At 43.8% G+C, this 24,481-nt stretch overlaps 1 protein-coding gene across 4 annotated transcripts in view; it reads left to right on the top strand.

Annotated features, from left to right (window-relative positions):
* EPHA5 (EPH receptor A5) overlaps window positions 1-24,481 on the top strand; it is a gene marked incomplete at its 5' end in the record, with an annotated part of 202,024 nt that overhangs the window by 145,341 nt on the left and 32,202 nt on the right. Inside the window, 4 exons of one of the 4 annotated variants that reach the window (XM_082483149.1) lie at window positions 5,067-5,191; window positions 8,039-8,198; window positions 12,299-12,401; window positions 21,970-22,035. In XM_082483149.1, the coding sequence (XP_082339275.1) occupies window positions 5,067-5,191; window positions 8,039-8,198; window positions 12,299-12,401; window positions 21,970-22,035 (454 nt within the window). Of the gene's footprint in view, window positions 1-5,066; window positions 5,192-8,038; window positions 8,199-12,295; window positions 12,402-21,969; window positions 22,036-24,481 lie in introns of all 4 variants that reach the window. The other 3 variants (XM_082483148.1, XM_082483151.1, XM_082483150.1) reach the window with 3 other exon arrangements.

Below are 24,481 nucleotides of genomic sequence, written 5' to 3'. Positions count from 1 at the left end.
AGTCAAGTTATGACTGAAACGCTAATTTCTGACCCAGGTATAATATCCACAGTAGAAGTACCCTTAGGGGAGCCACTGGGCGTTGAGCTTTTCTAAAAGTATGTCATTTCTGTGCAGAAATGCAAAGAGATAATACAGCGAAGTCTTTTGTTTTTTATCTTTTCTTCCTTCTCAAAACAGCATTTCTGTTTTAACTAATGTATGCATCTTGTTTAAAATGAATCCACTGCTTGAAGTCACCTGCAATTTCACGTGCCTTTAGTGTGACTTGGTGAATAATGCAGGTTGTGCTCCAAACTGTGAAGTCACCAAAGGCCTGAGAAAAAAAAATTCAATGATGTCATTAAGTAGGAACTGAGTGAAAAATTGCGGTATACCAGGCTTTTGAAGTGGAACCAGAATTACTTGTCTTGTGGTTACTCTTCTGATACAGGTTTCATTTTCTTCAATTAATGCACTTATGGTGCCATGTTTAATGATAGCATAACCTCTTGGTTGTATGAAGACAGGTGAAGGTATTGATTTAATCACAAACGTGAATTTGACTTTTAAATCTTTTGCCATAAATTCAGACTGCAAAAAAAAAGTGGCGTCACACGGAGGGAGGAACCCCAAGGTGCGTTGTGAGGTCTGAAGTGTTAGATCCCAAACATTTGCACGTGCGGGAATGTAATCACAGTGAAAGGAATTGCAAACACATGAAAAACATATGAAAATCCGTAGCATAGATGTCTATAAAAGGTAATGCCTGGATAGACATCTATGTCTTAGATGTCTGTGACAGCAGCCAGGACAGAAATGGTAGCAGCAGAATCTTCCTCTTTGATGCCGTAGTTGTCTTTGGAAAGGGACCTGAATCCCAGGTACTTGGAGAGCCAGAGGAAGGAGAGGTGCCAGCCCCTTTGCCTGTGCTCCAAGTGATGATCTGTCCTGGCAGAAGTTAACACTGTATTGCAGGTTCTGGGCTGGTGACTTGGATTTTGCACTGAGGGGAAAGGGAGCTAGTTTTTCTTTGATTTTTTTTTTTTTAATCAGAAGTGAAAAACTTCACTGGTTGTGCATCTAAGGATGAGATGGGGAGCCATTAGCTGTTGGTTCTGCCAGAGTGAAAAATACCAAGGCAATAGTAATTGGGCTGGAGAGAGCATTAGATAGACCGTGACATGTAGAAACTGGATTATTTGTTTTATCTTGGTGCAGTGGTCGTTCACCTGATAACATTAGTTTCTCTTAAAATACAATTAACATTTTATTCCACTAAGCATCATTATATGTTAGATGATAGAGGGACACAGCACAGCATGTTGTAAATACTGGGTTTGGTGCCTCGATGGCTAATTCAGTGCTAATGTCATTATCAAAGGTTGCAGAGGAAGAATGTCCTAAAAGGTCTATTCCTCGTGAAATCATCTCCTGTAGTTATTCAGATGTGACTAATGATGCATTTTCTGCAGAAACTTTAATTTATTTATTTGGTACATCCCCTTATTTTTCTTAAGAAACGTTAGAAACAGAACAAAAAAAGGTAGAATTAGTTTTCTGTGCTTTTATTTGCTTCCTGATTAATTTTGGTCTCAGGAAAGCAAAAATGTACATTAGCAATTTCACACCTTGTTACATCTTCTGTTTGCTTTCATCACACGCATGGCTGTTTTCATGAACGGCAAACATAAACATAAATGATGTAATATCCCTCTTTGATTTTGAGTGTCTTGCTGAGAAATTAATGCATATGTGCAGATTACTTGTAAAGCAACATGTGAACAATTCATGATGTACATCCGCCCTTTGTAGTGTCAAGGCAGGGATTTGAACAAGACTTCTGCCTGCTTACCTAAGAAACATGGGAAATTTCAGCTCTTTATATCTTGATTCTTACCTGAATTTATTTTTTTACATGTTGTACTCCAAATGGGAGTGCTCCATGACTTGACTTCTTTCTGTTAAGAGGATGCTGCCCTTGCAGAAGCAGTGACCTTTGAAAACCACGTCTCAAATAATCCTTTTATTTTACTGAGATCATATAGCACAGTATCCAGTTGCAGGCTTTTAAGATGGAATGATTGCAGACTTTGTCCACTTGCCTGGATTGGATTACATTTTGTTTGACAAAGAAAACTCTAAAATACTTATACCTTCCTTCCTTCAGTTCAGAGCATTGTAATCTCCCGTGTGTTGAAGATGCAGAGCAGTTGCCGTATCATCCCAGCACCGCTGGGATTTATTGAATTTACTTAATTGGCCTTTATCTCACAGTTACACTTTAACGCTTCTTTTGAAGCAGATTCAAAAAGGATACAGTTACTCCTTTTCTAATTTACTTTGAGAGTTGGGTTACTCATTTTCTTATCTTCCCTCCTTTTCCCGGTAGAGCAGAGCATTTTGCAGAGCCATGATTGAACATGTTAGAGACTTGCATGGCGAGAGATTGAAGTCCATGATGCTGTTAACTAACTAGCCAAGCTTTTTAAGTACTACTTTTTAAACAGGATGCTTTGTTTTAGGGGAATATGGAGTTTGATGGGCACTTTTGGGTGGCTGGTTGTGCGTTTTGTGTTATACTGTGTTGATGCACTTGAAGGAGAACTAAACGCCCCCGAACCTCACAGGGGAAGATTTTGTGGCTGAGTTCAGGAGCCCTTGCACTGATTTCTTGTTTTTAAATCACTTGTGAGCCTTGGTCCCATAAACACTTCAGGAAACCTCAATAAAGTGGATGAAAAGTCCATTATTTGGTCAGGCGATCTTGACACTGAGAATTGCATGGTTTTTGCCTTCCTGAGAGGTGTTCAATACCAGGGAGGGCTGAGGTCTCCCCTTGCTGCACTTCTCAAGTTTGCTTTTGCTAATAGGAGTTTAAAAAGGTTTAATGTTCAGCTCTGGCTTGCTCCATCCTGTCAGACCTCTGCTGCCAGCTCTACAAGCCTGGGATAGGCATTGCAGGGAATTGGGGGCATTGGAGAACAGTCCCCCAGGGGCACGGGTCCCTTTTTCTGAGTACTTTGCTGTCTCCATCCCCCATATATAGCATCCAAGTTGCTCATGATAAAAAGTGATCAGTATCACCTGTTGTAGACTTGCCTTTTATTTGGCCCCACCACCCCACAGTGAGACATATTTTCTGATGCCTCTGAAAACTCTTTGCATTAAGTTCATCCCATTTTAACGGAGTTCACTACCCACTATGTCTATGGGCTGACACATCTGACCACACACATGTGCACAGAAAATATATATATATATCACGTGCACAGCTCAACTTGCTGTGCATGTGCATGCACAACACATATTTAGGCACCTGGATTAATTAATGGAAAGTCCTATACCAGATTAGCGGTTTGAGTCTAGGTTGTTATTCACCTTCACATAGCCCAAAAAATTGTGCAGGACATCAGCCAAGGGTAAGGTGACTTGTGCGGTCGAAAAATTGTTGGTGATCACTGTGTGGTGCCTACATAAATAACATGATCATCATTCAAATCAAGGTGGTTTTTACTTTCTCGGTGGAGCAGTTGTGAGCACGGTGGTGGATGCACAGCTAAAAAGCAAGCGTTGTCTGTGTGGCTTGATGGCAGCTCTCCAGCAGAAAACAATATGGAAATGGCCAACACCTTTCAGCGTCCTCCAAGAGCCAAGTGAAGGAGAGATTAGTAAACAGGAGCGAGGAAAACTGGGTCTGAAAAGAGACTGAGATGCAGGAGCTTGCTTTAAAAGAGAAGGCTCGCTGCTAGCCTTCAGTCCAGGGATAATTGTCTGTCCCTTACTCTTTTTGGGTGAAGATCAGACTTGGCAAAATGACTTTGTTTGTTGTCTTTATTTTACTTAATAGGTTGGGTTTTTTTAGTATTGCAGTGATTAGGTAGTCCTGCATATAGGAAAAGTCTTTTTTTTTTTTTTTTTTAGTAGTTCCAAATACATTTTGGAAGATAAAACATGGTCATTTGCTACTGCTCTTTGCATTCAGTTGCCCATATGGCCACAAAGGTCTTTGCCATGAGTCACCCCAGCACCCCTGTAATCCTTGCTGAGAGCTGGCCTGTCCGTCGGGTGAGCCGAAGGCTCCCAGCCAGGCATGAGCTGGTTTTACCTCTGGAGAAGCTGCTCTTGGCCCTGTAAATTAGAGACTATTAATTTCTCCCGTCCCCTTTTCTTTTCACTCAGTGTTGTTTCCTAATCTCTGGCGTGAAATACCTGAGGTGTTAGGGTTGCATTGCCCATAGCAACTTTTGCTAGGGAGCTGGCAGGGGTGCTAACAGCCGCAACTTGAAAAGTCTCTGCAGATATCGGACTGAAAACAAAGGATCAAGCCTGTTTCTGATGCACATGTGTTCTGCAAAGGGCAGATAACCTTTCAGGGCTTAAAATAATAAGCAGAGCTGGTATAGCTGCTTTCATGCTGTGGCTTCCCCAAGCGCACCGCGAACTTCCAAACTGTTGATTGCCATTAAAACCTTTACAGTTGTCATTTGCAAGGAATTAGCATCACTGTGCGAGCTGTAACACCCCAGCAATATTTATGGAGAGCAATTGAATTATAAAGGTTGTAATGGCCTTGCTACCATGTTCCTTGCTTCTGGAAAGAAGGGGCTGAAAAATGATGCCTAGGCTTTAACTACTGCACAAGCCAAAAAATTAAATATTTACGGAGCCCACGTAATCTAGGGTCTTCTGAAAAATTCAACGCAGCTGAAAGAAAGCAATAAGTAATCAGCATGTAATTCTGATAACGTAGCCTCCTGACACACTTGAAAAGGCAAGGTGTGGGGCTGATGTGTTTTAAAAGTGCTTCAAAAGACAAGGTTGATGTGTAAACTGCTAGTAGTAGTTCACGTTGTTACCTTTCTCGGGTGGGCGATGCTGGTCAGATCCTCAGCTGCTGAAAGTCTGTGAGAGTCCAGTTGTTAAAAATGGGTAAATACCTCCAAGGTGAAAACAGATCCTGCTGATCTGCAGTAGATAAGGATCACCTTTCGTTTGAGGATGCACTGATGAGTTTGACTTCCGCAGGGGCAGACCGTCTTACTAACCCTGGGTTTTGTCTGTTCTGTTTTTCTCCTGTCTTGCAGCACCTTCTCCAGTCAGTAGTGTGAAAAAAGGGAAGATAACTAAAAATAGCATCTCCCTTTCCTGGCAGGAGCCAGATCGACCCAACGGCATCATCCTGGAATACGAAATCAAATATTTTGAAAAGGTGTGACGGACTGATTGCTGAGCATCTCAAGTACCTTCTCTTTACTGTCCTCTTCTTTTAGTTATAATTATTTGAGTCATGGAAGGGAATGGAACGATTTTATGCATAAATCAATGTCAGATTGATTTTGCAGTAAATGATTAGGAAGACTTGAAATGAGGGTGTTGTTTTCCATTAGTGTGCCACTTCTCTTGAACAAATACATTAAATCTGCGTGTCAGATTCCTCTCCAGCCTTATCAAATTAAGATAGAGCCTGCTCATTTGTTAAAAATAGGAGAGGTTGGGGATAGAGCGTCTGTCTCCTCCCGGAAACATCAGACTATTCCTTGCCTTTGGTATTTCAATTTCTCACTTGATTTTGCATCTACAGTGTGAGGAGAGGAGAAGGGTTTTGTGGAGAGATTGTGTCTGCTCTGTCATGGAGAAGGGCATCCTGGCTTAAAAGCTTGCCTGGGTTTTCCAGCTCTTGCTCTTGATCTAATGGAAAACACACTCTCTTCCTACAAAACTTGCCTCTCCTAGTATTCATTTCAAATGGTGACTTGTTTTCTTCCTGCAAAATTAATGCAGTCTAAAGGAAAACAGTAACAAATGCACTTTGTATAAATAGCATCTTTTGAGCAATGCAGCCTTAGATCTTTGGAAATCTTAGATTTCCAAAAATCAGGTTTGCAAGAGTTGAGTGAATAGTCAAGCAAGTTTCTGGCCTTGGCTGCGATTGTAAGGTGTTCTTTTTTCTTCTGCAACAGCCAGGCTTCTACATGAAAACAAGAGGAAAATAATGAAATTGAGTCTCAATTCACTTTTTTGGGGGGTTGAATTTCTATTTTAAGGAAGATCTTCCATTAGTTCTGGCTATGACCCAGGTGAAACCACTCAAAATGGACCAGGACTGGGTGCTTACCCCTCCTCTCTTCTTTCTCTGACCATGGGAGGGACCTGCTCAAGCAGTCTGTGCAAACAGGAGAAAGAATTTCAGAAATCTTCTGCATCAGAATAAAATCAACATTATTTTTGCAGATGAGGGAGCATGGGAAAGGCCACAAGGTGTGTGAGTGGCCTAAATAGTGAAGACTTTTGAAGACTTTGAAGTTTTCAAAAAGATTAAAGCACAAAGCAAGAATCAGGATATGCTATTGCTGGAAATAATCCATTACTGATTATTTTATTAACTTGCTTGAATGACTGTTGTAGTGCATTGAATCCTTACCGTGGAGTGGCCTGGGAAGATTAGCCTCTAGAAACCTTGATAATGAGCAAATAATTAAAGCAAAAAAAAATCCATATATTTGTTCATTTTACTTAGTTTGTTTTCAAACAAATCAGGGGGAGGAGGGGCTTAAAACATTGTATTTGTGGCCCAGAACTAGTCTCAAATAGCTTCAGTAAATAGTTCTTCAAGCACAAGTCCTTCATGGGGAGGTAGCTACAGCCAGTCCCGAGTTTATGCTGTCTTGATTTATTTCTTCCAGGCTGATAGCAAAGCTTAGTGTTTTCTGTAAGTGTTTAAATGTTTGCAGAAGCCAACAGTGTATTGAAAACCTAATTGAGCTGACATACAAGCAAAGATGTGACCCAATATTCACTTATTGCTTTTTAACCAGTCATTGAGTTAAATTTGGGACGTCGTCCTTAATCCTTCTTGTCTGTTGCTACTGTCATTTATATTCTCTCAGTTTTCAGCCCCTTTATAAGGGTAAATTCTCAGTGTTCGTTTTCAAGGGATGAGAATGATCTATATTAAATGTTTAGGAAAATTGAGTTTTGTCAGATCACATTCCTTTAAGAGAAATCTCTCTTTAACAAGAAAAAAAAAAGGCGTATATATATACACAGTCTTGTATAGCTACAGGCTTCAATGAGAAAATGTGTAATCTTACATTTGGAGAGTCCCGGGGCTTTATCCAGGCATATTACTGTCTATGGAAAGTTGCCCATTAAATTAAAAAGAAAAAAGAGAAATCAGTTCAGATCCTAGGAGCTATGCAGAAGTCGTGGTAGGGAATTACTAAGAACTCCTGTTTACCTCATAATAATTTGGATTTGAGAGGATATGGTGAATAAAAAGCAGTTTCCAAATTTGTAGACCGTAATTTATGAGCTCTTGTCTAGATTATGTGTTACAGTAAATAATTCTAAGAGTAATTACCAAGCTTCTGAGTGAAATTTTAATCAAAGAACTGAAACTCTTTCACATTAGAAACTGATGTAAATGAAGATTTATTTCAGCAAATTTTCTTTTAAGTTCATTGCTTCAGAAGAACAATGCGAAATTAGGTATTTTCCTGGAGTTTTTGTTTATTATTCCCTTCCCAAGGTCTAATTCATGGTTCTAGAAATGCTAGTATGAAGTTGTACAATGTATAATGTATTATTCTCTTTTAGGCCTAATTGCATTACTGGGAAGTCGTTTTAGTATAAATTAAAATCCCTTTCTAAGGTGATGGGACTTTTTTCCTCTTCCCCGTACCTTAGGATTGATCGTTGTAGGATGAACCTTTCCGTTGCCCTGGGCCATGTACATCCCGAGCAATGGAAAGCTGCTCCTAGTGCAGATGCCAGCTTGGTCCTAGTGTTGTCATTCACAGGTGGAAAGCGCCTCTGCTCTGTTTCATACTTCCTGGAGTCATTGATTATAAAAGGGAAAATCAGATCTCACATTTTGTACTGCAGAAAGGGCCTTCGGGGGCTGGGGGGAGCGTGTTGAGGAAGAAATCCTCAAAAATGCCTATTTCATTCATCTTTGTTACATTGCTGTGGGGGTTGTTAGGAGTCTATCTTCTCTGAGAGCCACTATTTGTGTGTTTGAACTTTGTTTTTTTGGGGGGGGCGGTGCTGGGAAAAGGACCAGGAGACAAGCTATACCATCATCAAATCCAAAGAGACAACGATTACGGCAGATGGCTTGAAACCAGGCTCGGCCTACGTCTTCCAGATTCGAGCCCGGACTGCTGCTGGCTATGGTGGCTTCAGCCGAAGATTTGAGTTTGAAACCAGCCCAGTGTGTAAGTCCTTTTAATTACTGTCAGCCCGTGTCTCTGGAACAGTTACCGGAAACGAGTCAGGGGATCGATACCTTTACAGAAAGCTCTTCCTTGTCCTGGCCTCGTCCCTTGACTTTGGAAATATCAGGCACATCATGACGGTGTACTACACAGGCTAACGCATCTGCTCTTGCTTTCTTGACCCATGTGATGAGGTGGGAGGTGAAGTCAGGAGGTCTTCAGGCTTCAGAAATTCATAGCATTCCCTGCTTAGAAAAATCCTGTATTTATGAGAGCTGATGCAAGAGAGGAAAAGGGGTCTCCTCTTCAGGAGGGACAGAGGGGATGAGACCTGCTCCTCCACACCTCTTAATGGCTGTCTGCAGAGGATGCTGAGCTCTCTTTAATATGCACATCTGGGGGAAAAAACTTGAAACGGTGCCTCTCTGCAAGGGGAAGAATTGAACCAGCACTAGCATCCTTTGGTGTAAGTTCCTGTCAAGTTGAAAGATGGGTTTTCTTGGCTGCCAATGCCACAGCCTTGAGGAAAGGAATTTGACTTGTGATCAGAAATGGGAAAAATGTGCACTGCAGGCGTAGGACTTTTGCTTGGCCTGTTGCAAATTTGTGAGGCTTGAATTTTTATTTATTTAATTTTTTAATGAATCTGATCTTCCAAGCCAGGATTCTGGAGCAGATTCTGTGTCAGGGTGAACTCTCAAGGCACGCAGAGGTTCAGCAGCTCTTTCCCCTGTGTTCAGGCACAACTGTGGGGAAATTGTTGTTGTCCCAATTACCAAATTTTTGCAGAGATGTCAAAGATAATCTTCTCCCTCAGAAAATATGTCCTATCTATTCCCATTTGTACAACTGTCATTTATTAATTTTCTGTGCTGTTTGCATGGAAGAGAAATTTTGTGGTGGAAATACTCTGTTCATTCCTGCAGGAAAGAGCCTATTTTCTGTATGTTTTCCTTGGAAATTTAAATTCATCAATACTTTGATTACAGTTACTCCAATTCATTTAAAATTCATCACCTTTGAGAAGAAGATGCCAAGTTGTCTTTTCAATGCATGCTACCTTTGAAGCTGTAATAGATTTTAAAAGAATCGTGCACATGCAGATGTAGCTGTGGAGCCACTGATTGAACTGATACAGTGCAAATTGCATCACGATGCAAACATTAATGCAATAAGAATGGTCTATTTAATGTATTTCTTATTGTATTAACTGTTAATTGTGCCCTTTAAGTAGCAACGAAACCATGTTACCCTGAAAATTATTCTATATTAAGGAAACTAAGGAAATTTTGCTTGCAGTTGGAAAGTTTCTATTTTAGAGTCATTTGAGTAATAGTGTTCTAGACTATTAATAAATAATACACAAAATGTATGCACATTTGATCCAGTGCCATCGGTACCTGTGATCCTGGTCCAAAAATAATAGCACTTCCATAAAGCCCTTTGTGTTAGTATCTGTGTTAAGCAGTTTTTTTCAAGGGCATCACATTGTAGTATCTTTAAATACTTTAAAACCCTTGAGTCATTTAGTCACACCTGCACCCCAGTCTTTTTAGCATTTTAAAGGCAGAAGAGTAGGTACTTCTCTGATACAAAGGAGCTGCTGGCACAGTCAGGGGAATACCTACTGCACGGTCCCCAGTCTGGGAGCTGGGAACTGTCCCTCTGTTGGACTTGAGCTCTGGCTGAAGCAGGACCTAACCAGATGTTTAAACACTTGGTAGAATTGTAGTGCAATGTAAACCTAAGTATCTTGCAAAAATGCATCTCCATTTCACATTTAAAACCTTTTAAAAAGCCTTTTTTTTTTTTTTTTTTTTTTTTTGTTTCCCCAATGCCCTATATAAAGTCAATATTAGTGCCAGGAGTGTTACCAGACTCTCACTGCTTTCCTGCACATCCTGGAAAATCTGAAAGCAGGCACAGATCAAAATGTCGCTGCTACATCGGAGTTCAGATCTGAACCTCTTGTTAGAGACAAAGCAAATTATTTTGATTCAAGCAGAAATTAAAATCTTTCAGTGACTATTGTGAGAATCAAAACCAGCTTCCAAAATCGTTTGGACCGAACAACAGGTTTTGTTTCCAGTTCACAAGGTTTCTGTAATTTTTAATACACTTGGACGAAATATGAAACAACAGCCTGAGAAATGCAATGTGGGGGAAGCCATAATTTGTTTTTGACTTTTCTGTTTCCAAATTTTGGGTTTTTTTCTACATACTGCTGCCTGCACGTGCAATTCTGCGAAGCGCTGCAATGCAGCGAGGGCTGCATTTTTCAGCATAACTTTTTTATTTGGGTGGAAGCTGTTGCTGGCTGTATCCACTTGCTGCTCTCCTCTCCAAATGCAACCGAGTTTGTCTAGCACTGATAAAACTAACCTTGCCAAAAGCTGTTTTTAAGCTGCGTAGGTGAGCTAATCCAGCTGGTCAGCCGGGTGGGAGTGCGAACACGTAACCAAGTTGAGGAGGGGTAACGCATGTCCCCCGGTGGCTTTAAATGGCAGCAGGGTCCCAGCTCAGCTTATGAATTCCGCCTTTTTTCCGCTGCTATAGATCATGGCAGGATTTATCTCATTTCCCTATCCCTCGAGCTGTGCTAAAAACCACCAGTCATAGCTTAATGTTCTCCTTTAAATGTTTTTCTTTTTAATTATTTTGTCAAGAAAGCAATAAAACATCATCTTAAGGAGCCTCCATAAATTTGTGAGGCTAATAAAATCTCTGGATGATGGCACGGGTTTGGAGCAGTTAACATTAAATATTTAATGTATCGCAGCCAATCCTTCTGAAATCATTTACATTGCTGCAGCATGTCCGCGCCGCTCGCCGTTGAGCGCCGGAGAGCTGCCGTATGAAGAGCCGCTTGAAACCCACTGCAGATCAATGTTTAATGCCATACCTTTTCGTCTTTCTTTTCTTTTAACAATTAATGTGGGACTATATTCCATTATTTTATAGCCTCCATAAAGTTAATCCTGTGCTAAGGACCCCTTTTTACTTCAATCATTTAGTTAAAGGCTGCTTCAGTGTGCAGTCAATTCCTGCTGCTCCCCAGGGTGGATGAAGCTTCATCCAGGGCTGGCATGAGGGTAGGAGCTATAATGAGGTTTTTCCCTGCACAGCAGCAGCCCCTACGCTGGGGAGCTGGTTTTGCGGGGAGGAAGCCAGATTTGTACCACGGGGTGGTTAAATATATGCAGAGAAATAAGCTGGCAGCGGACAGGGCAGGGTGAGGAGGCTTTGGTTTCTGCTTGGGGAACCCCACGTGCAAACCCCTGGGGAGAGATGGGTTCCTCGCCCTGCTGTGCAAAGTAGATAAACAAGATAAAAGTGATGTTAGCATTTCCATTTTACAGGCTGCAGGAGCTTGCTTACCTGCTCTTACTTAACCTGTGCAAAACCCAGTTCTCGAACAGCTTTCCTGACCTTTCTGCGGGTACCTTTATCACGGGACTCATCTCCTGCCTTTTGGCCGGACGGCTCTTTACAAGGCGTGGGCTGGGAGAGTTCTGCTGCATGGCTGAGAAAAGGACCAACAAGTGTATGTGTCTCAGCAAATTGCTGTTTTACAGCGGGCACCTTCTGGCCATGTGATATAGATGCCATAAGGAGTTAGGTAGTTAGTTTTTAATTGTTTATAGCTTCTTGAAGCACAGGTTTGTCTTGGAGATCTTGCTTATGTCTCTTCACAATAACATTCCATGAATGTTCTCCCTGCAAAAGGGAACCTGTTGGGTTTTCATATTTTATCTCTGTGATTTCTAATGCAGCTAACGTAGTACTACAAACGGGAACCCAGGAAACATAGTTTGAAACTCAAAGGCTGCATTGTGCAACGCTTTTTGGTTTCTGAGTACAGTGATGAGATGCAATTTTGTTGGGGTTTTGGCTTGGTTTTGCATGTGTTTTTGGTTTCTTTCCACCCATTTCCTTTCCAAACTAGAAACAGACAACAAAGGGGGAAAAACTCAAACCGTAAAAGAAGAAACGAACTGGTAAGACTTGAAACCTCACTGGCAGCCTCGCTAGAAAGACTTATGTGAGTGCTGACTATCGTTTTAACCTTAATCTCCATTTTCTGTTTCTCATCTCAGCAGTAGCTGCATCCAGCGACCAGAGCCAGATTCCTATAATTGTTGTGTCTGTAACAGTGGGAGTCATTCTGCTGGCTGTTGTTATCGGTTTCCTTCTCAGCGGAAGGTAAGAGAAGAAGCTGTGTATTTATACTTCTCCAACTTTTGTAATAACTTTTATCCGACCAGCTGATTAGCGCGATTTAGGCGAAAGCAGCGTGTGAATGAAGCTGCGGAGCGGTAGCGCTGGAAAACAGCACGAGGGTGGGCTGATTGATCTGTTTGGACAGGCAGGAATGGCAAAGGCTTGCTCACAGATGTAGTTCACTTCCCAATGATTTTCATCTCTGGATAGACTGGCCCTGATTATTCGACTTGATTCTCACAGGAGTGTTTTCACATTCCTCTAAAAATAAGCACAACATGTTATTACAGGTAAAATATCCCGAAGCCCATATGTTTGCACTCAGAGCTCGCAATGGGCTTTGCTCACAGAGAAAACAACTTCAGAAAAACCCTTTCAAAGGAAAAGAGAAGAAACCCAGCCGAATGGCCAAATGCCTTGAGTTTTGGTCAGGTCTGAATTTCATTTTTCATGTGTAGGACACTAATGTGTTCCCCACGTGCTGGTAAATTATACGGAGACGGAGTCTCCCCCATGGAGGGGAGACAGTCAGCTTCAAACCATCAAGTGATCCCATTGACTTCTCATGTGCTTAAACATAGGCAAGTGATGAAAGCCTGGGCTATACCGTATTTGACAACTCTAGTGGAAGTTGCTGAAACTTGTTGGGGAACAAGGGATTGTGGTATTGGGGGAAAATCTGGCTTGTATCAGGATCATTTTATAATGCAGCACTAATTTTGTGTACCAGCCAGCACACAAGGCACTTTTTTCATATACTACGTTTATTAGTACATTTTTTTAATGGCAGTAGCAAAATGATGCAACACCCTTCATGCAAAGCAACGTGAGATGCATCTATTGATAAGGCTGAATTTGTTTTCAGTGGAAAGTAAACATTTATGTTTCTAAGGGACTCATCAGCCCACTGTTGTTTTCATGATATAGGTCTGTCTTAAGCTTGGGTCTAGGAAGGTGGCTGTAAATTACAGGATATTGTAACTGTTAAGAGTAGTTACAAGATACTTGCAGAGGAACTGTGCTGATACTGAACATATTGGCTGAGGGTCTTACTTCCCAGAAGAGGTAAGGAATCAGTCTGCAAACACAGCATGGTGAAATCCAGCCATGCTGAGCATCTCTGTCCCCAGGCATAAGGCATCCGTGGAAGGACACAGTTATTTCCTGTCTTAAAAGGTAAGTGTGCTGCCAGATTCATCTCCACTCAAGGTCAGAGACTGACAGTCTCTTCCAGCTCAGCCGTTCGAGCTCCTGTCGTCTGCTTTGAGTGACTTGTTGGGCTTAAAAATGGTAAATGCTCCTGTCTGCACAAGAAGCATGCAGCAGTGTGGGGGGGGATGAATGGCTACAGGCCATTCACACCAGGGGCTTCAGGAAAGCTGTAGCCAAAAAGAACTTGGCTCTGACCACTGTAGGCAGGAGTTCAAGTCTCTCCTTAAAGGCTGGAGGTTTTGAGTCAAATCCCTCCACGAACAGAGCGGGGGGATGTGGACCTTGGCCTCCCCCAGCCCAGATGCGTGCTTGTGTCGATGCAAACAGGAGGATGCACACGTGGCCGTAGGGAAGCTACGGGTGTAGCCTGGCACCTCTGCAAGGAGGAGTCTGGGGCCATGAATCACAGGTGGAGGGATGTGTATCCCTATATGGCCATAAGGAATCCCAGCTGTGTGACACCCAGCAGCTCTTGCTCTTCCCAGAGTCACTGGCAAGCGCTTGGGACCCCTTTGTGTGGCAGGACATGCCCTTGCAGGTGCAAGGTCCTTTTTGCTGCTACCTTCTCTGTTCCAAGCAAGCAGTTGTAAAACCTGAGCCATTTGTCAGCAGTTCTCGTTAGTTATGTCTTTCTGTCCTTTGCCCTAATGGGCTTTCCAGGATGTGTTTCCTCTTGACTCTCTATCTCTTGGCATGTTTATAAAAGCCCTTGTCTCCTTTGGCTAGAGTTTTATCGCCACTCTGCTGCTGCCTTAATCCTCCTGCCTTGTACTCACACCTCTTCCTGTGGACCCCGGGGCAGCTGCAGGTTCCCAGGAGCATCTCCGTGGTGCCGCACTGGATGTATGGGAAGGGGCAGGCATATGGAGCTGGGCTCTTGGTCCATTTTTATCTTTCCAACCCTTCCCCTAAACTGGGAGGAACCCAGTCCCCTCAGCTGGAGGTGGCAGAGAAGCCACCATCGTTAGAGAATTAGCTTCAAAAGAAGGTCCATCATTAGAGAATTGACTTCAAAACCACAGAGCGTCTTGGCTGCTTTGAGTTCTTGTGAATTTTAAAGCCCGTCTAGAGTGCTGAGTGACTCGTGAGAACAGAAGAACAAACCCCAGAATCCCAGAAAGCTGACAGCAAATTTGAAATTAAACAAAGCAAAACAAAAAAATTGCTCCTGTTTGGAAGAAGCAGAGATGCTGCTGAAATGTGTCACTCATGCTGCTTTGCCTTGGATATGATTTTGAGACATTCGTGGAGTGACTCTCCTGCTGTGACACTGCGGGGACGATAAAATACATTCCAAGTCATGGGATAATCCCTTTCTGAAGCTGTTAACCTGTTTCTGGAAGATGCTTTCCTGTATCTTTGGAGTGGTTATGTTGTTCCAGTGCCTGGTTTCAAGGAGTTACCTTCCCTTTCCTAATTCTTTCCTGTACTTGCTTTTAGAAAAAATAAAAAAGACATTTTGAACTCCCGGAGTTGCTCCAACTGGAATCACCACTGCTTTCCACGCCGAGCAAGCTGTGCAAAGCCCAGGCTCTGTCTTTTCTGCTAATGTAGGAGAGCAGGTACTGCCCAGCAGTAAAGCTAAGGAGAAGAACCCTCTTGTTTTGCAGTGCTGAGGACGTAGCCTGGCCAGCTCCTGCAAACAGGCTCCTCGTTGCTGGCTCTGCACAGCTCCCAGGCTCCCTGGGAGGCCCTAGGCACATCAGAATTAGGATAGTCCTCCCTATGACGCTGTATGGCATCTCTTTGTGCCTGTCCTCCCAAGTGCCGGACTGAAGTGAGTTGGGGCTTGAGAGCAGTCCTGCAGTGAGAAGGGGACATCCTCCTGCTCTCGGCAGCTCAGAAAGTACTTTCCCAGGTGTAAGACTCAGGAGACTGCTGGGCTCTGCAGGCTTTTTATTTTCCGCTTGGTCCCCGGAGGCAGAAGTTTCCACGCCTCTTCCCTTTTTCCCTTTTTTGCTTTTAAATAGCTCTGCAGTTTTCTCCTTTCTTTTGAACGAATGTAAGTAACAGCTTGGCATTTCCCGTTGGCAGCTGGCCCTAAACCAAAGGTCAGCTGAACGGCAGTCACGGTGGCATTTCCACATGCCAGCGTCCATCTGTGGAAACACGCTTTGTGTCTGAAGCTGGAGGTTCCTGGGAATTTGAAACTAAATGCTCTTTGCCCTGAACAATTAAGCTGCATTTCAGAGCCGATTTACTTGCAGATGCTCCAGAAAACTCTTCCTGTAAATAATGCGTCCTCTGACCAAGGTCATAAATGCCAAGCGAAATAGCTGATCACTTTTTTAAGTTATCCTGCTCTTTGCATCAAGGGCATATTAATAATATAACGATCAGGATTACAAATCAAAGAGATTCACTAAATCAGACTGTAGTTGTCTCAGCAAAAAAAAAAAAAAAGTGGATTGAAAATATATTATTAAATCAGCTGCAAGCATTGAATTAAAGAACACACAGTTGTTATTATCTCTGTTTTGTTAGGATTATCTGTTCTTCTCAAAAGCGCAATGCATTTTACAGATAGAGGAAGGCTATAAATTTTGGTTTCCTACCAGTACTTGAATTAGATGCCGCTTGGCATCGTTGTTCCCGATTGAAGTATATATTAAGCTGTAAACCTTAACAGACTTTTATTTTACAGTCTGTGTTAGACAGTGCCCGTCACAAAGATCTTTGTGCTCTGTCTTGGGAGGAGCAGTAAGGTGCTGCAGTCATCGTGGTGGCATCAGCCCCTTTCTTCCTACAAACCAAGGTAGGAAGCCAGGTTTGTATCAGCCTGGGAAGGAGACCTGCTGCTCCAGATCAGTTCCCCCTCTTTTGTCCTTCAAACCAAGCCCTGTTTGCAACACTGACAGGGTCGTAGGTTGAGCGTTAAGAGACTGCTGGTCCCTCCAGTCCCCCAAGCATTTGAGCTTTGTAGCACTAAACAAAAGCCTGGACTTTCACAGAGTGAAATGGGGATGCTATTAGGTCGATGTTGTGCATGTTTGCAAAAGTTGCTCAAAATAACTGTGTACTATGTATCTGCATTTATAGCTAGCTACCCATTATGGATGACCTTTCCATCTCAAGCGATCTTCTAAAGAACCAGAGGGAGCTTTTTATAGAACTTAACAAAAAAATAGATTGGAGGCAACAAAAAGCTGCCCCTCGCCCTGTGTCATGCATATATAGAAAGTCTCTTTCTGGCAAGGAACTAGCCTTCGAAAGACAAAGCAAAGACAAATCTTGCCACCTGGGTATTGGCAATTAGAGGCTTCTGCACCAGAGTATCCATCCTTGACCTTAGCTGATTTAGACTTTTAAATATCATCCCCTGTGGTGGCAGAGGGCTACTTTCTGGAAACAAATATGTGCATCTTGTTAAAAAGTGACTTTTGGGGAGTAGAGAGGGTGAAAGGATTGTGGTGTATATCCTAGGTCCTGAGCCAGCGTTTGCGACCTTCCATGGTGTGGAAGGTCAAAATGGATGAATTTTTCTGCAACCTCCCCCCCCCCCCTCTATTTTCCAAGATGTGTCAGGGCTTAAAATAGTTTGCTTGTTTGATATTTCCGTAGGAAACGGGAGGCAGTTTGTAGATAATGTTTTTCATAGAGAGAATTTTTCCAGCATGAGTCACGGTTTTTTGTTAGTTGTAACTTTTTAAAGGATTTTTATCTCTACATTCTTGCCTGCTCTACCTTCTTCCTACAGGACATTGTCTTCCCTGATTTATGGCCACTTTATGATGCTGCCTACTGCTAAATATTCCCTGTGATTCACCTGACGAGGAAGGATTTTGTTGGAGAAGTTATTGATCTGCCAAGTCAAAATTCCCATCCACCACGAGCAGGCAGGGTCTGGTCCTGCTTCTGTTCAGGTCAAGGTTATTACTACCTCTGACTTGTTAACAGCCTCTTTCCTCTTTGGCAGTACATTTTCCCAGAGAGGAGCGTTAGCTGCATTGGTATACAGGATCCCTCTCTGAAAAAAAAGTGCTCCACTGCACCCTTCTGCACAGGGTGATGCCTTCCCAGGGCTGGTGTGGAAATCTGCTGCCTGTAGTCCCCATCTGTAGCATCTTGCCTAGATCAGCTTGGCAAATTTGGCTGCTCCAACACCTTTTTTTTCTTCTAAACACTTTTTGGCTCAGGATTTCTGTGCAAGTTTCAAGGAGGGTTTAAGGACCTAGGCTAATCTGTCTTCAGATGACTTTGGCCCAGACAGGAGGTGAGAGTTGACCAAATCTGTAATTAAGCTCCAAGCCCGTGAGGGATTGCCCTTGAAAGCATCGTTTGTGAGTTATTCTGGCAGCAGCCGAGGGAACGGGGCAGGAGGACCGTCATGAAGAGATAAGCGGCTGGTGTAAGCTTTGTCTGAGCAGGGGAAATGCGGAGCAGTGCTGCAGTCAGTGACAAAAGCTCTTCACCTTCATTCAGATGATGCGTTTGATGGCATTGTGCAAGTCCCGTTTCCACTTTGAGAAGGGAACTGGGCTGCCCTTCAAGCTGAAAATGGAGCTTGACTTTAGTGGTAGCAGCTTCAGGCTCCTGCTGAGCACTGGTGAAAGCCCATACCTACATCGTGTTTTCAAGTGGGATTTTACAGTGTCTTCTCTTGGCTGTGGAGTGGGTAGAGTATGAAGAAAATCAGACTGTTGTCCCTCTGCACTTCTGAATATGTGGATGTTTCACCTTGCTTTGGATGCTAGAAATAGGAAGCGTGACCTCTCCTGGGGGCATGCCACGTTGCGGCACTTGGCCTCTTACCTGGAAAAAAGGTTACCCATACTTTCTTACGGCTTAGACATAGCAAAGTATAACGCCAGGGGTCTTTTCAAGTGCAGTTGCTATCGCTGGAAGTGTTGCTCTCCTTCCCCATAGTGACTGCATAAATATCGTCTGTTTGGTCTTCTGCATTCTCAGTTGTTCTGGAACAGCGCGGAGACGTGCTTTAACGTGTGAACTAGGTATAGCTCAGCAGGAAGAGGAGGTGACTCCTTAAACATTCGTGTAGTTCTGGGCCAAGTAGGAATATGTTCCTAGCAGCTGACAGTGTGTAACGCTGCTCCTCTGATGTTTGAAGCAAGCATGTTGACTCACCAGGCGCGAGGTGTGGTGCTGGCCTCCTGACCGGGAGGTGCAGGAAGCAATCATTGCCATCGCTCAAGGCTGCATGAAGGAGTAGAAGAATCTTCCCAGGCACCCTCAAGTATTTCAGTCTCTAATTGCAGGCCTCTGAAGAACATCCCATTAGAGCAGCTTATTAAAGGCAACAAACGAGGCTTTCATTTATCATGACTCCAAGTCTTCAACTTATAACTCTTAAAAGCCGCAGCTATATATGGCACAGCCTCTCTGAGATCTATCTAGCCTCTAGAAATCTAGTTTAATTCCGAATGCACTCTGGGTCATCTGCAGGCTTGTGGTAAATTAATTACACTGATGGCAGGCAGAGTTGTTGGGGCCCATCATATATATATATACATTTCATTAACAAAGCATGCAGCCCAGGGTTTGAAATGATGCCAAGGGTGTTGATAAGTCCTCCTAGCACAGGTTTATTAAGGTTCGCTCTCTGGACAGTTGAGTTTGCAAACCACGCAGGCGTTGCGGGGGTCACCTTTGCTAGAACTGGAGGAGTGTCAGCTGTGTATGCCTGAGATAACCGAAAGCGGTAGAGTTGGTCTAGCCAAGAAGCAGGGCAGTGCCAGCAGGCCGCAGAGGTCCAGGAGGTGCCTCTGCAGCTCCAGCCTCCTCTGTGTTGTCTCTGTCCGTCTGCAGCCCTTTCCTTGAAGCCAGGGCTCGAAGCAGAAGTCACACCTTGTTTCAAGCCGGCTTGGCTTTTGGAGATGCTGCCGCCTCAGCGCCTCGTTCTTTCCCAGCAAAGGGGATTTAATGCTGCAGGTGTTTTCTCAGTAACCCTCACCATTACATGGACGAGTCATCTGTTACCCTGCAGCACATCGGAGGGGCTCCTGACCACCTGGTGGAGCCGGGGGCAGCCCCCACAAGCTCTCCTTGTAGTCCGCTGGTTGATTCAGTGAGACTGGAAGAGACTGCAGATAATTTTGATGTATACAGTGCTCGGTTCAACTCTGACTGCTCCCCGATACAGGTCAGCTTGCTGGCTGAAGATCTTAAAACCCCAGAGATGTCTGGGCATATTTCATTGAGTGGCAATCTCTTATTGTGCCGCAGCATTTGATCTTGTCTGGAAAGCATTTGCTTTCAGTTCCTCAGTTTCTAGACCAAGAAAGCCCTGTGTGGAGCGAGGAGACGGGGAAACTCCTCCTAGATGCCATCATCACCCAAAGGTGGTGGCCGTGAGGGCACGGCAGGTTTGCTAGAGCTTAACATCCAGTTTTATTTGCCTCAGTATTTTTATATTCTGAAGTTTATCTGCCAAATCAAGCCATCCTTTTAACACAAGCAGTAATAAATTTTCCTTTCCTAACTCTTCAGGCCAAGTAGTCCATTCCCTTACCTATCCAAGTGCTCCTGGGACTGGAAAGTGAATTTTGTTGTCTGCTGATCCAGTTTAGTATGTTTCCAAAAGCTTTAGATTTCCCCTAATGTTACACCTCAGAGAATTTTGCCCCTAAGCACACGGAGTTATGTGATGGGCGTGCAGGAGTAAGGCTGCATTGAGGCATATTTCCCATGCACTTGAGCAGTTTTTTCCTCCCCATAAAGGGAACAAGTGAGATCTGAAGCACTCTGCATTCAGTGCAGGGAACTGATTTTGTCTCAGAGCAGCCCAGTGGCTGATGAGGTGCTCAGAGTTTTCTTTGTTTAGGAAAACAGCAAACTCTTTTCATTTTAAAGAAGTGGTTGCTTTTCAGGTTAATTGAACTGTTGGTTCAAAAACCTTGACTTTGCACGCTGATCAGTGTGGGAAGGTCTGGTGGCAACAACTTAGAAAATGCCTGGGGGAAAGGGCCTCCTAGCTAAATTGGGAGACGTACCAGTTCCCTGGACTCAAATCCTGCGAGCTTAAACCCAGAAAATGGCAAATTTGTCTCAAAATATATAATGCTTGGGTTCCCTTTGTTTGCTTTTAGGGTTTGGACCTCTGGTGTTAACTTGGATCAATGGAGAGGTTTAATGAAGGCTGAGCTGCTCCCATATTAGTATGACTGCACAAGCTGGGGAATTATGAAAATACAAAATATTGTCAATTATAGTAAAAAAAATATCGGCATCACTGTTTAGATAATGTTAGCAAGTTGTTTTGCTGATACAAAGGGAGCTCTTCACCAGTTCTAATTTAAGTAAGCACATAATCCAGTACATAATTCTTTAAATCATTGCATGCCTGAAGTTATTTTGCATCATAATTTAAGGCGGTGCAGTTGCAGAGTGTTAATTTTGTCTAAATAGGCTACTTTAATGTGTTTAGGCTACTTTAATTTGTTTAGGCATTGTAAGTTATACTTTATAAAAATCTGATGGGCGCAATTTTCTTTCAAGGTTGACATGTTATGGTAATTTGAGGAGAAATGATGAGTGAGATCTTCAGCTGACTTTAACTGGAGTACGTCTGCACCATTGGCCTCCTGCTTGTATATTGTACTGAGGTTCTTCCTGTTGTTTCTTCTGCACTATGTTCTTTTTCAGGATGAATTACCTTAATAGATTTGGGAACAGAAAAAATGTCCGTGCAAGTTCTCTGACAAGAATAAAGGGCAATTACTGAGGTGTAGCCAGCCTCGGGTTACAGACTGGTGCCAGGTGAACCCATACTCTGATTAGACTAGAGTAATGGCTCAGCAGCCTTCAAGAGCAAGCTGTGGGTGTACACAGTGCCTTTCAACTCACCGTGTTTTGAGTTTATTGAGGCTGAATGCTCTCACATGACTCATAAGGTCCTGCTCCTGCAGCTCCGTGATGCGCGTGCAAAACTTCACTGATACAAGGAGACCCAGAAAGGGCTCTGTTAAGTGCATGCGTAAGGGTCTGCAAAAGCAGGGCTCCCATTCATCCAGTGCCTTTTTTTTGGAAGAAGTTGTAACTGTACCGCACACACACTTGTGGAAGAAGTCACTCTCCCTGCTCCAAGGCAGGTGCTTAAGTTTAAGCACATGGGTGGCCCCATTAATCCTAACAGTGGTACTCAAGTATGGGAAGCACATGGTTAATTGCTTTGCGAGACCAGGATCTCTACGGTCTCCCCAAGGCGTTTTTTCCAAACGGTAGCACGTGCCATGAAATTCTTGCAGCCTAGGGTGTTAAGGTCCAAATAATAATTGCAATAAGAAGGAAGAAGTGCATATAAAAATGTTGCAAATGTATTTGCACCTTGCCAGGGCGGTGGGATTATTCCTTATCCTGGGCCTTTTTGTTTGCTTTTCAGTTGCTGCGATCATGGCTGTGGGTGGGCTTCTTCTCTGCGTGCTGTTGCCTATCCGAGCCTAACATGGTCAGTGTTCCCACCCGTGCTGGCTCCTATTTCGTGTCCTCCCTCCATGTTTTCTGTGCACAGTCTGCCTCTCCTTCCCTTTCTTGTATTGGCCTGGAAATCGCTTTCTCATCCGACCTCTGCACCCAGCTTGTCTATCTCAACAACTGGAAATAGCGTGACCCGAAAAAGAGTGTGTCTTCAGGAAGAGCAGGGGTCCCAGGGAAAAAAAAACAACACCCTGATATGTAATGCTGTGATCGATCCAGACACCATATCAGCAATGTCATGTGTCATAATAAAACATCACGTATGCTGGACACTTCATCAGATTTTGCTTCTTGTCACCAAAAGAGGCTGGGGGAGGTAATTTGTCCCCAGAAAGGAGGCGGGGGGCAGGCGGGACTGGAAAGGTATTTAGTGGCATGTAACGTGCATGTCAGTGAAACGAACTGTATGTCATCGACATACATGTCAATGTATGACATACACAGCAATGACATGATGCTGTTTGCCAACGATATGCTCCAGTGGCGTTGGACATATCTCTGCGGGCGTCGAGAGCTGCGTGTCCGTGCTGCATGCTGCCCCGTTCTGCCACCATCTGGGCTGCCTCACCAGTTTCTGCTCTCTTGTACTCTCCCCTCTTTTCTAACTAATCAAAGGAAGGGCGATTTTAATTTCTGTTGGTTTGACTGGACACGAGTTGAGTTGCTGCCTGAAGGGCATGTGTTCTAGGTCTCTGAATTGGCTGTAATCTGTGCAGGCAGAGATCTTCCTAAGCCTCCTAGGACACTCATGGAATCACCATGCCCATCAGATAGCTGCTTGAGACCATAGGAGTTCTGAGACATCCTACCTATGTTGTTAAACTGGGAAGGTTTTGCAACGTAGCTGGGTGAGAGGTGTGAAACTCTTCTACTGTGTTTTCTGGGGGGATGCTGAGGCTTTGCACAGTAGTAGCTGGGTCGTGGTGCCGGCCCTGTCTGTGGGGCACAGCAGTCACCAGGGTGGACTAGTTTTGGGTCCTGTATGTTGTCTCTGACCAAGGCCTGAACCAGGGAGGGGTTTGCAAATGCAAATCCCAAAAGCCCTAAAGCAGAAGGCTTTTCTTTTTTTCCTGTTGTAGCATTTTTAAGTTGGTTTGCGTGACTTTTGAGTGCTTAAGAGCGGCATTAGCAAGCAAGGCTGCTCAGCTCAAAGTTTTTGGCTGCAAAATGTTCTTCTGGTACGTGCGGTTGTTCCTGCAAGCCACCGATTTGGCAATGATTGTGCCAAAAGAAGACCTCTCAGTACTGCTGTTGTCTGTCATGCCTGTGCCACCGGTGCCTGAGCAGTGCCTTGCTGGGAGTCATGCTTCAAATGTCCTCAGCAAGGCCCCCAACCAGAGAGTGGCAGCAATGGAAAATACTTCTCAGACGAGACCGGGAACAGACTGGATGGCTACTAAGGAGAGAGAGAGACGTAGGGAAAACTTGGCTGAGCTGGAAAACACCCTCTGCAAGTTTCCCCCTAAGTTGCGGAGAGACTAATGTGGCAGCAAGCTGGGAGGGGGAAATGGGAAAAGTGACTTCAAGGCACCGGTGCCGTCGGCTGTGCTATGGGAAGGCATGACAACCTCTTTAGAGAGATTTATGGAGATCACTTCAGAGAGCGCTTCCTGTGAGGAGGGGAAACGGTATCTTGTTTAGATTATTTTTAATTGTTCTGGCGGTGGTTTAGGAAAGCAGGGAGTCATTCAGTGTGAAGACAGGGAAAGACTAAAAGCTAAAAATACCACCACTGGAACTGTGAAACTTCCTTTGTAAGGCATCCAAGTTAATCAGAGGTCAAAGGCAGGATCGCACCGTGTAGAGGGACAGCAGTGGCTGGGAAAGCAGCTGAGAAGACCGTGAGCCTGCAACCCTTAGGAACCAGGGCAGGTTCCCTTCCTTTCAGGCCAGTCGTCTGGTGTATCTTTGAATTGAGCTGAAGGTCTTAGCCTGTCATCTCTAGACCTTTTACTGCTCTTTTGATCCTGTTCTCCAAATTATAGGATTTTGAGAGTACATAGAAGAGTTGAATGAGTCAGATTCCTAGCCTGCGTAGGTTGCTCCAAGTTGCTCCAGGTGAAAGTTTGGTCCAGTGCAATGGAAGTAACTCATTATAGACTTCAAAAAAGCAGGAGGAAAGGGGACAGAAAAACAGGAAACAACTTCCAGTATAAAAGCTGTTCGTTGCACACTAGTCCCTTGAGTATTCCCTGGTTTTGTGGTACCTGATTATAGTCTAGAATTGCAAGCAGCAAAGGTGAATGCTGAACATGGACCAGCGTCACTAGAGGTAGGCTTTTGCCTCTGGCTCTCAGTATTAGTGTTGTTTATCCAGGATAAAACTATTTGCTGAACAAGTTATTGTCTCCACACATGAGCTGAGGCGACAGGATCTTGGCTAGAGGGACGGATCCTTGTTTGTTTGTTCCTCTGGA

This window comes from Vanellus vanellus (assembly GCF_965231255.1).
Source record: "Vanellus vanellus genome assembly, chromosome: 4".
NCBI lineage: Eukaryota > Metazoa > Chordata > Aves > Charadriiformes > Charadriidae > Vanellus > Vanellus vanellus.
Note: the sequence above shows the minus strand (reverse complement) of the source record. Positions and strands in the feature narration are given on the sequence as shown.